The following is a 12,299-nucleotide window of genomic DNA, read 5'->3' as shown; positions in this document are numbered from 1 at the left end:
TTCTCTCTCTTTCCAGGCCCATTCAGGCCCGTTTGCTTTTTCAGGACCCACTTTATGAGCCCATGAGCCATTCATTTCTGCCACTTAGGCTCAATGGCTTTTTCTTACTTGCTAACTTTGGTCTGCCCATGTTGCTGGGCCTTCTCTCTTACTGGGCTTGCCAAAAATGAGCCTCTAACAAATAGAAAAAGGGGGAAAATTCTTTGAATGGCTATTAAAAAAAAAAAAAAAAACTATAATTATACCTATTTGTATAATTAAACTTCAAAACTAAGCACCTCTATAAAAAAATTTGCCCCTTGCCGATAAGAAATTTGATCAAAATTTAACAAAAGAAAAAATTAAACAAAATGTATAAAATAATTTTGATTTTTTGTTAAATTCGATTGAAATCCTAACGGTAGCATACGTACGGTAGCAAACAACGTATTTATTATTATTTAATGGGGAATATTGCTTAGTTTTGTAGTTTAGGGGGACAACAACTAAACCAAGGAGGAAATACAATTTATCCATAATGAAAATAAACAAGTAAATCTACTCTAATTGATTCTGTCTTTTACTAGTACTCCAAATCTTCTGGTTTATTATTCATACGATAGAAACAAATATATTTATTCCTCCAAAAAAAACACTTTACATTTATATAGAAAAACCAATTCCACAATCCAAATAAATCAAATTATATACAATGGGGGAAAAAATAGTCTATGATAATAATAAAAACGGTAACAACGAGATGATGAAGAGGTAGCTAGAGTAAACTAATTGGGTGAATTCCGACAAATAGGACATGTCGCATTAATTTTTAGCCATTCATCTATGCAATTAGCATGAAAATAATGATTACACTCGAACAAGTGTTGTCGTTAGGGTTGGGTAATTCTCGACTCTCACCAAGAAAAGTCTTTGGGTATGATTCTATTATGCGCCCATCGAGACCCATTACAAAGGCAGCTTGCTGCGGAACAGTTGAGGTAGAAAGTTGTGTATTAGGGCTCTGGCTGTTAAGCCTAACTCGATTACATAGGCAACATGTGAGCCCAATGAAGCACAATAGTCCAGGTATTCCTATGCCTATGGTTAAGCCATACTTGACACTCCTTAGAATACCTAAAAGAGAAAAGAATTACAATTATTTAGTCAGTGGCAAAATTATCAAAAAGCAATTTATCAATTTTAATTTAGCTAAGAGTCTTGTGGTTTAGTGATACTATTCGATCTCAGTCATAGAAAAAACTCAGTTTTGAATCCCTCTTACCCACTTATTATAAGGAAAAAAAGAAAAACTATTAAATCATGAATCCAATATCATATAAATGCGAAAGCACATACAGCTGTTTAATTGTTTACATGCCAGAAGAGTTCAACAAGTGATTATGGCAAAAGAAGATTAAAATAAAAAATAAAAAATAAAAAATAAAAAATGATGAAAAAGAAAAAGAAAAAAAAAGCAGTGAGACATACACATAGGTTTCCGGGCTAGCTTGGACCTTGGAATCGAGGACGTAGATCATCAACATGACATATTCTACAAATGATGGCTTTTGTTGGGAAAATTTCCTTAGTATGTTTGCATAGTATGAATTTTAAACGTTCATTAATTTTGAGTTTCCATAAGAATTTTCAATCCCTAAAACTCAAAGATCCCGTATGGGAGAATCAAGTTCTTCAGTATAAGAATTTCATATTTTGTTGGTCGAATAACATCAAAAAAAAATCATGCCAACAGTTGATGAACCATATTGGTCTAGGCTGTGGATATTAAAATAATATCTTCAACTAAATCCTATACTTGTTAATTGTTATACTATTAAATGATATATACGATGATTTACTTCATTAATGAGATAATGGACTTAAGCTAATAAGTGGGTGTAATTAATGGAACAAATACATACACTAGATTAAATTACAAACACCTTATGGTTTATCAACTATTCAATTGTGAGAAGCTCCTCTGTTTCAAGACCAAAGAAACAGAGGGGCAAGTGTAGTTTCTCTGCTGCCCGAGAGTTTAGTGTGTACCTCTAAACTCTCTTGCACTGTAGAATTGGTTGGTCCCTTCATCTGAAGGTGGTGTTAGGTCCCTAGGAATACCAAGTGTATTGCTAGGCTTGTGGGTTTTTCTTCAGGGGGTTTGGGAAACAGATTTCAAGGTAGTGTTTTGGACTCTCGGGCAATCTCTATGGAGTTTGGTCCCAATTTACGTGTGCCTCCATTTGTGGTTTCGAAGAAGAAATCAATTACGGTGCCGGGATTCTTTTCTACGAGAAAGATGAACAACAAAGCCGGACAAGCTTCTCAGTCAAGGGAAGAGAAGCCACTGACTCAGCAGAACCAAACCGAGAAGCTTTCCGAGCCGGTGCATGAGCCAACCGGTGAACCAATTGGAGTTGAACGTTACAAGCAGGGAGGGGACAAGCATTCAATGAGTAACGGTTGGAGAGATACAAATCTCACTAATCATGGTAGCCCGGAATTTTCGCTGCCATTATCTCCCACAATTAATGGGATTTTAAGCTGTCCTAAGGGCATTGATATGGAATTAAATGCGGGGAATGATGACATCTCACCAATTATTGCTCCTATTAACTCTAATTCCCAGCAATCTCAACGGCAAGTGTTTAATATGGTCAATATTCCAGACAAGGAAAAAAGCGCAACAACAACAATGAAGGGTAATGAACCAGATCAGTCCAATCAGCCTCCACACTGTGCCATTTGGAAACCTCCTCCATGGCCAATCCTGAAGGTGAACTCTAATGATGCGATTTTCCAGAAACAAAATTCTGTGGATGTTGTTTTGGATATGGGAGGTGGATTAGTGTTGTTTTGGAGATCGACTATTGATGTAATTGTGGAAGGTTTGAGTACAAATTTATCGATACAATGTTTCAAGAAGAAGATAGGGCAGGGATTAGAGTGATCATCTGAGAATGCCAAGGAAAAGGCTTGGTACACATGGTCGGAATCATCCCTCTCCCCCTAACTGTTATAGAGCTTGAAACTTGGTTATATCGAAGGCTTTACGGTTTGATGCTGATCTGAGCTTGGAAGATGTCACCCCAGAGGGAGTTTCAGAAATTGCAATGAAGGCTTTGAATGCAAATTCGCAGTCTTTGGAATCCTTTGGTTTACTTAGTTGTGATGTTAAATGTTTTGCAAGTTTATTTCATTGTATTAGGTTTTCAAATGTTCGTAGAGAAGGATTGTTGTATTCTCACATTAAGAGAAACGACAATGGAGTTGCTCATAAGTTGGCTAAAAATGCATTATGCATACCAGATTTTCAAGTATGGATGGAAGATGTCCCATCTCATATTGGTTCAATTTTACAATTGGATGTAGTTGAATTTTATTAATAAAATCCATCAGTTTCTTTCACACAAAAAAAAAAAAAAAAAAAAAAAAAAAAAACTATTCAATTGTGAGATTTAGCCACCGCGCACCCTTAGTTCGATAGTCACTCCACAAGTATAAATACTTGTGGGGTGTGGGGGGCAAAGGCCGGGATTCAAGTTTCCAGGAGGGAGTTTCACACACATATACATTTAGATTAGGCTAGAGTAGAAATTCTATCTTGTATACAAAAAAAAAATTGTGAGATATAATTAGTAAAATACGATACACATATACTACGGTAAACTTACAAAAAGGCACAATTCAATATCTTTTAATAAAATAGTGGAAAGAGAACTTGTCAAATTGCAAATAAATGGATTTCACTCGTAATTTTCTAATATTCAATGTCAATTTCAATGCATAATGGACATTATTGCAACTTGTAGAAGTCAAATATTTTGTTGGTATAATGAATAAATTAATTGAGGAATAATTATAATAGTAGGAAGATTTTTCGAGTTTGAGCCAGAAGCCAAATAAAGGTATGAGCAAGACTTAGGTACTGTTCTTTAGGTTCTTTTTTTAAGATTCTGTTATTTGGATTTTTTCTCATGAGATGGAAGTGTATTTTTTAGTTAAATAATCACTTGACTGAATTTTAAAAGAAGAAATTAAAAAACAGCACTTAAGGTACTGTACCTAAATTTTATCCTAAAGGTATTGACTAATTCTACGGTAAGGATCCCATGTATGATCATTCTCTCCGTGGTTGTTTATCATATATAAGACTTCACATCCTAACTGGCCATCAGAACTGTTTTATAATATTGAAGTAGTCTGCAAAACCCTTGGGAGTCAACAGAGACGGGTTATTTAGAGTGGTTTTTGATTAATTATGAGATGCAATTATTCTAGAATTAGATAGCACAATTTGGAAGCTAAGGAATGCAGGACTTCATGTCTTCTTCCATTATGTTCATAAAACCATATTACATAAAGTTTCTGCTCTGCAGCAAAAGCTATTAGATCATACATGAATATATTTTGGCCAGCTGTTTGTACATGTTTGGGATGTACAAAAAATAATGTTGTAAACATTAATTATGTGCCCGTTTGGATTCAGCGTTTTCCGCTGAATCCTGGGCTGCGTTTTTTTTTTTTTTTTTTTTTTTTTTCAGCCGTACTATTTGACCAAGTCAACTGTAAATAGTGCATTCGTGCACTGTTCACGGACCCACAAATTCTACTTTTCAACAACTTTTTCATTAAAAATGGGTCCCATGATACTATTCACACATTTAAAAATTATTTTGCTACAGTGTTTTTAGTTTCAGCAAAAATAAGTTCAATCCAAACGGACCCTATATATCAAAATGAAGCCAAATCCCATTTGTGGAGCTAAATAGTGAATCATTTTGTTAATGTTTTGTCAACATATATATTTCGTTTTTGGTGAATCAACCATTAACAGAAATCAGAAAGGGAAAAAAAACAATATGTTTTGATGAAGAAATGAAGTAAACATACCGTTGCTTGGAGTAGCAGTGGCCACATCAAAGCATCCAACTTCCAGACTATCATCACTCATGAGCGCACATTCTTGACTACCCCGTACACAAACTCCGCAACCTGGCTCGAACCAACTCAATTCAACCTCGTCAATTGGTGCATACATTATTTCCTGACACTGCTGCTGTAGCTCCGATTCAGGGTTAAAAGTCACCAAGACTGTAAAGTTGTCGCCGCTAAGGCAAGAAACCGGTGCTGCATACTCATAACTCTTCTCCTTGGAGCAGTTGTAGAAGGTGTAATTCTTTGAAGTCTCTGATAGCTGGAAAGGAGAGCCGGAAAGAGTGAAGTTTTGGGTCAGGAATCGTCTGGGAAAACAGCCATCTGGGTCTTCAATATTCATCGATTTGCTCTGAGTAACTGATACCTTGCACAACGAAGTCCCCGGAATGAGGGAGAGTGAGAATTGTTTGGCTTCTGTTGCATGAAAGATTGAATCCCGGATAGCCACAGCGTTTGTTTTGAGAGGTAGTATTGAGTTGAAAAGGGAATTTAACCCACGGAAATCTGATAAGATCATCGCAATATGTTGTTTTGCATATTTTGGCACTTGATGCTGTGTTAAGGACGAAGAAGAAAGTGGAGATAAAGAAGATTTGAAAGGAGGCCATTTGTGCAATTGGGGAAGATAGAAAGTAATTAGGTCATAATTTGACATGTTAATGCTACCTAACAGGTTCATGGGATAGAGGAATTTTACATTCAAAGTCATATAATTAAGCTGAAATTTCTGTATTGACCATTAACTTTGATTTAATGAGAACATTGTTTTTTCTTTTCTTTTTTAATGTTTTGTTCTGGTCTCGTGACACAACTGTAATGGTGGAAACTTGAAAGTTGAAACACAAAACAATTACGTTACCAATAACTACTGGTTGTTGAGTGGACCACTAGATAGGAACCAATGTTTGTAAAGTAGCAAGATTTAAGTACAGTACTTAGATGCTGTTTTTTAGGTTCCTCTTAAGAATCTACCATGTGACTTTTTTTTCATTGATGAAAGTGTATTTTTTAAATTAAGTAGTCACATAGTAAAATCTTAAGAGGAGAACCTAAAAAACAACAACTAAAGTACTGTACATAAGTTTTATCATGTAAAGCATAGAAAGAATCTTTGAAGTCAATAATATAAATAAATGCATTGGATGTGTACCGTTATTAATGTAATTAAACCGATCATTGCGATATATATTATATGCCAGATTTGACCAGAATTGGGCTTATGAGCTTCATATAGGCTATTGGATATAGAAGTGATAAAATTAAAAATTGCTTTGGTAAAAGTCTTGTAAATCAATTTCTTGGTGTTTTTAATGAAAATGTCAAATATTTAAATAATTTTTTCCTTATTATTACTACTGAATTTATTGAGAAAAGCCTAGAAAAAAAAATCTATGAAAATTAACTATTTTATTTTGTAATGGTTTTTTGATTATCCAACGGCAGGCAGGCAAAGTGTTAATAAATTAAAGTGTAGAATAATATAATTTAAGTTATCAAAGGGATATTAGAATGAGTGTACCTTGAAATTATATTTATATTGTTCGTGTATTTTTAGTGTAAACTACATGGAGGCTCACTAAGGTAAGAATCTCTTATAGAAGCTCTCACCGTTTTTAGGCCAAATTGATATATTTAAATCATATTAGAATTACACCACACTTAGAAGAAGACTTTGGTCTTGTTATCAAGACATTCGTTGTCTTTTCTTTTTTTTTTTTTAATTCATGGTTAAAAGTTAAAAAATAATGGGAGAGGGAGAATTTGAATTTTAAATGTTTCAATTGGAAACACCAAAAAATACCAATTGAGCAACAAAGTTCTTGGCAACATCACTTGATATTTGAGATGAACATCCCAAATTATGGAATAAACTAATTTCCTTCACATCCTGAGATGATATTTAAAAAAATTTTAATAGATATTTAAATGAAACCCTCGTCTTTTTCGTAAACTCTATCATCAAATAGATCGCTTTGGGTATCTTGAATGAACATTTATTTTTCAGTTTATTTTTTTTATTTTATCTAAGATAGAAATTAAATCATACTCTAGTCTAATGTAAGTATATGTCTATGAAACTCTTCCAAAACACTTGAACCTTGGCCCTTGCCTACACCCCCACAAGAACCTATATATATTTATATATTTTCACCCCTCAAGTCATATGAATCGTGATCTAATGACATGCTAATGCTACTACACATTGAACCATAATTTAAGCTAAACTAAGAAAATTTTTATGGTCGTTATTCGTCAAGACCATTTTTTTTTTATACAAGATAAAATTTCTACTCTAACATAATCTAAGTATATATGTGTATGAAATTCCTTCCTAGAAACTTGAACCCTCTTACCTCTCACACTCCACAAGCACTCATACTTGTGGAGTGACCACCCCACCAAGGATGCGCGGTGGTGTCAAGACCATTTTGAACAACTCAAAATCTATGTTCTAAGTTGTTGTCCATTGAATCGCATACTATGGTAAAAATTAAATCTCATGGCATACCTTATCCAAGTTCAAGATTTGAACCAACACAAAGCCAAAATGAGTGAGTTCTATGGCTATAAAGTCAGCCGTAGATCATGTGGACAACCTTACCTGCATCTCTCTTTCTTATTACTTTTGACCATTTTATAAGGAAAGAAAGTGAATCAATTTTTATTGTTTGAACTTAAAACAAGAAAACCAATTTGTAAAATAGGATAATGGAATCATATATCAAATGAAGGATCAGATCAACGTAAAATTAAAATTTTATTAACGTAGGTAAAAACAAATCTACTGAACCCACCATATCGGGAAAAAAAAAGTATATATAACAAGGCAAATGGATACAAATAATAAAAAATAAGGATTAATTTCATTTCTCCCACTTAATTACAACACAATTGCAATATCCCCTAAACTTCAAAACAGAGCATCTCTCGCTTTAACTATTAATAGTAAACAATTTACCCCTTGTCAATTAAAAAAAAAAAAATTCTTCAAAATTAAAAGTAAAAAAATTTCAAAATATAAAACGCTTAAAAGAATCTTAATTTTTTTTCCATGAAATTTGATTGATATTCTTCTTATTATCAATACTTAGTGAGGAATATCACTTTTTTTTTTTTGAATAAATAGTGAGGAATATCACTTAGTTTTGTAGTTTAAGGGGGACATTGCAACTACACCATAGTTATACGGTAAATCCAATTCATCCAAAATAAGTCTAGCTACTTACTCGATTCTATTTCTTTTACGAGTATTCAAATTTGAGTTAATAGTGATATCATAAAAATATGTGTGTGTATATATATATATATATATATATTTATTTATTTATTTGTTCAGAAAAATATTTTACACATTTATAGTATAGAACAATCAATCCATCAATCCAAATCAAACATATTACACTCAATGAAAACAAAATAGTTTATGATAAGAATAAAAACAATGATGATGACAATGATAATAATGATGAAGAGGTAGTTAGAGGAAACTAATCATGTGAATTACGGCAAATAGGGCATGCCGCATTAATTTTTAGCCACTTATCTATGCAATTAGCATGGAAATAGTGGTTACACTTTGGTATGGTCCTTAATGTCTCCTTAGGTTGGTACTCAGTCAAACATATGGGACATATGTTATCGTTAGAATTGGGTAATTCTGGACTCGTACCAAGCAAAGTTTATGGGTATGATTCTATTGTGGCCCTATCGAGGCCCATTACAATGGTTGTCTGATGTGTGACAGTTGAGGTAGAAAGTTGTGAGTTGGGTTGGGGTCTCTCGCTGTCAACCGTAACTCCTTTATATTCGTAATATGTGAGCCAAATTAAGCACAATAATCCAGCTATTCCCACACCTAGGGCTATACCATACTTGGCACTTCTTGAAAGACCTAAAAGAACAAAGAATTACAATAATTTAGCCATTGACAAAAATATCAGGAAAACAATTTATAAATTAGAATATTAATAGTAATTTAGCAAAAAAAATTATAGTTTAATGATATTGTTATCCCACTCATGAAAAGGGCATGGGTTTGAATCCCCTTAACCCACTTACCTCAAGGAAATAAAGTAAGTCATCAATTTCATACAATACAAATGCTAAAGCACATGTAGGTTATATTGCATATGTAAAACAGTAAAATGCAAATTGATTAAAGACAAATGTAATTTTGAGTTTTAATATCAACTAACCATGAGAAATTTTTAAAACATTTCATTTTTGGGAAATAGGAAAAAAAAAATTAACCTTGTACAAGAACAAAAAATGTTCATATAAGCTTCTATTGCCAAGGTTTAAGGCTTCCTTAATTACTTTTTTATCCACACAACGGAAAATAGTCTTAGTTTTTCTCATCGGTGCCAAATATCCTCTACTAGTCTCACTTTCCAAGCAAGAGTTAACCTTGAACAAGACTGGGAATTGTTCGTATAAACTTCCATTGCCAAGGTATTGAGGCTTCCTTATCCACACAACGGAAAATAGCTTTCTCAATCTCTTTTTTCAGTGCCAAGTATCTTCTACAAGTGGTCTCATTTCCCAAGCAAGAACTTTAATACTCTTGCACGAAGCCCACACATTCTTGTCGGTAATCGAAACTATTAGTTCTAGATGCTTTTTGCCCTTTCTTTCAAAGGCTTTCTCTAGTACATCTCAAAGTCCCCATGATATGGTTGATGCTGGACTGCTGAAAGAGTTTGGATTGCTACATAGTCATTATAATTGTTATATAAACAAAGATTGGATTGTTATCTTAATATGCTTAGGATAGGGTAAGTTTTGATTGTTGTATGGGATTGTTATTGCTCCAGGGTAGGATTTATCATATTAGTGTGGTAAGGAGCTTTTCGTCAATCATATTTATAAGATCATATGTATGACTGTTGGTGAAGTTTGTTTTTTTAGAGATAATACGATTGATGAAGTTAATAAAGCTAATAATTATTTTTTCCCAAACTTAGCAGGCACTGCTATTGGAGGATTGGTCTTCCCTTGAAGTAAACCAACGTTTGTGTGAGCCAATTCACAACTGTTTCATTTTTCCTCCACTTTGTGTAAACAACGTTTATAAATAAGGCATATCACAACCTAATTGGCAATCAAAACTATTTTATGATATTGCAGCTGTCTGCAAAAGCCAAGAGAGTGACAACATGTGCTTGGGTTGTTTAGAGAGGTAAGCATCATGTTTTTATCAAAATGTATGATTATCTGTTGTAATTGGTAGGAAAATATTTTTAAGTGTTGGCAGATCAAAGTCTAGGGATGGCAATCTTTTCCCACCCTGCATTAACTCGCCTCTTCCCGCTTCGCTCCGCATGAATTTTCCTCACCTCAAATAGGCAGTGGGGTGGGGATAGGGTGAGATTTTAGCCCCCATCATGGGGCAGGGTCTAGACATTTTAGCCCGGCATTGCCCTACCCTACCTTGCCTTGCGTTAATAAGGACTATAATTGTAAATTTTTTGTACCTAAATCTTTAATATTTAAACAAACAATTCAATACTGGCTTATTTAAATGCATGGATATTAAGATTTCTGTTTTTTGTTGCAATATTATTTTGTTAAACACTTAGATAATATTATTAAGTTCTTGCTAAAAATTAGTTTGATCTGATGGGATAAATTTAGTTGTAATTTCAAGTATATTTATATTAATAAATCATGTTTTATTAAAAAAATTGTAATAATTGTGAAGCAAATTAGAATTTTATGGGGTGGTGCCCACAGGATCTCAAGGGGATGGGGCAAGGAAGTTTTCCCATCATATGGGCGGAGTAGGGATGCATGAGACAAGACAAAATCATGCAGTGAAGATCTCATCCTTCAACCCAAGTTAAAACACTTATATAGTATGTTTCCCTATATTATTGTATGCCTAACAAAATTAAATTTGATGAAGTAAGTAAACATACCGGTGCTTGAAGTAAAGCATTCCAGTTCGGTCGTGCTCCAACTCAAATAGACCCCATTAAAAAGTGGTGCAGTTATTATTTCTCGACATTGCCCCATAGTCGTCCAGGAGAACGTAAAGTTGTCGCCGCTAAGGCAGGGATACCGTCCATAATCGTAAATAGGGTCGTTGGAGTAGTTGTACAAGGTGATATTCACATTGATGTCTGATAAGTGATAAGGAGAGTCCATAAGAGTGAAGTGTTGGTTCAGAAACCGTCTGGGAAGGCAGCTATCTGGGTCATCGATAATCATTACTTGGTTCCAGTTATCGATTTCTAGAACAACTGATGTCGCGGAAGCCTAGAGAAAGCACACACGATACTCTCTTGATGGAACAGAAACTAAACTGTTAGTTTCTGGTAGTAAACCTCGAATCCACGAGGGGTTTCCCTGAATCCACAAGGAGAAATAAACTGGAATCCACCAGAAGAAAATTTGACAAAACATCTGTGTTTATTGATAATAGTTTCTGAAAAAACGTTTACAGGCTTAGGAGCCTATTTAAGGCTCCTTAAAACTTGACAGACAAGAAAATATAATCTAAAATAACTCCTAATTGATACCTAATCATAACAGGAACCAAATTTGACCTAAAAAACATTAAATGCACCTAAAAACAAGAAAATAAATCACCTAAACCTAAAATAACGTTTTTTACATAAAAATACCAAAAATAATAAATTACAATAATTAAATAGTAAATTTTGTCCTACATCAACAACAAAGTCCCCAGAATAAGGGAGAGTGAGAATTGTTTGGCTTTGGTTGTTGCATGAGAGACTGAATCCTGGATAGCCACAACATTTGTCTTTGAGAGGTAGTATTTAGTTGAAAAGAGAATTTAACCTGCGGTGGTCTGAAGCCATCACAATATGAACTTTTTGCAATTTTTTGCGCTTGATGCTGTGCTTGGGAGGAGGAAGAAGAAGAAAGTGGAGACGAAGAAGCTTTGAATTGAAGGAGGTCATTTGTGCAATTAGAAGCTACAAAGTATTCCTCTTGTAATTGTTATAATTTACTATATGCTACCTATGATAGAGACTTTACAAAGTTCAAGTCTATATAGTAATGGAAATAACGTAAAGTTCAAGGCCATTAGTGCAAATTATTACTAGCTGTTGATTGAACCCTTAGAAAGTTTTTTTTTGAGAAATAAGATAACTTTTACTAAAAGAAAAGGAATAAAGCATCTATGAAGTTTCAATCTTTTACTCAAAAAACAAAAAGCAAAAAAAATAAAAATATAAATAAAAATAACACAAAAAAAACAAAAAAAAAAAAGAAAGAAAAAATCTTCGAAGCTAATCAGGTATTGAATGTGTACCGTTTTGTACTATAATTTAATCGATCACAGCCATTGAATCTAACAGATTTAAACAGATAGTTGGGCTTATGAACTTCATATAGGCTCCAGGGATATAAGT

General features: G+C 33.7%; 2 protein-coding genes across 2 annotated transcripts; both read right to left on the bottom strand.

Annotated features, from left to right (window-relative positions):
• Positions 1-756: 756 nt before the first annotated feature.
• On the bottom strand, positions 757-5,632 carry LOC115969295 (putative RING-H2 finger protein ATL21A). The gene is made up of 2 exons (XM_031088913.1): positions 4,873-5,632; positions 757-1,113 (listed from the first exon to the last, which is right to left on the bottom strand). The coding sequence occupies exons 1-2, from the start codon at positions 5,624-5,626 to the stop codon at positions 821-823; spliced, it is 1,047 nt and encodes a 348-aa protein (XP_030944773.1). The 5' UTR covers positions 5,627-5,632; the 3' UTR covers positions 757-820.
• Positions 5,633-8,551: 2,919 nt separating this feature from the next.
• Positions 8,552-11,079, bottom strand: LOC115967822. Its single transcript, XM_031086972.1, has 2 exons — positions 10,836-11,079; positions 8,552-8,809 (listed from the first exon to the last, which is right to left on the bottom strand). The coding sequence occupies exons 1-2, from the start codon at positions 11,062-11,064 to the stop codon at positions 8,598-8,600; spliced, it is 441 nt and encodes a 146-aa protein (XP_030942832.1). The 5' UTR covers positions 11,065-11,079; the 3' UTR covers positions 8,552-8,597.
• Positions 11,080-12,299: the final 1,220 nt, after the last annotated feature.

The sequence above is a fragment of the Quercus lobata genome, chromosome 11, assembly GCF_001633185.2.
Source record: "Quercus lobata isolate SW786 chromosome 11, ValleyOak3.0 Primary Assembly, whole genome shotgun sequence".
Lineage (NCBI taxonomy): Eukaryota > Viridiplantae > Streptophyta > Magnoliopsida > Fagales > Fagaceae > Quercus > Quercus lobata.
This window is presented reverse-complemented; position numbering and strand designations above follow the sequence as displayed.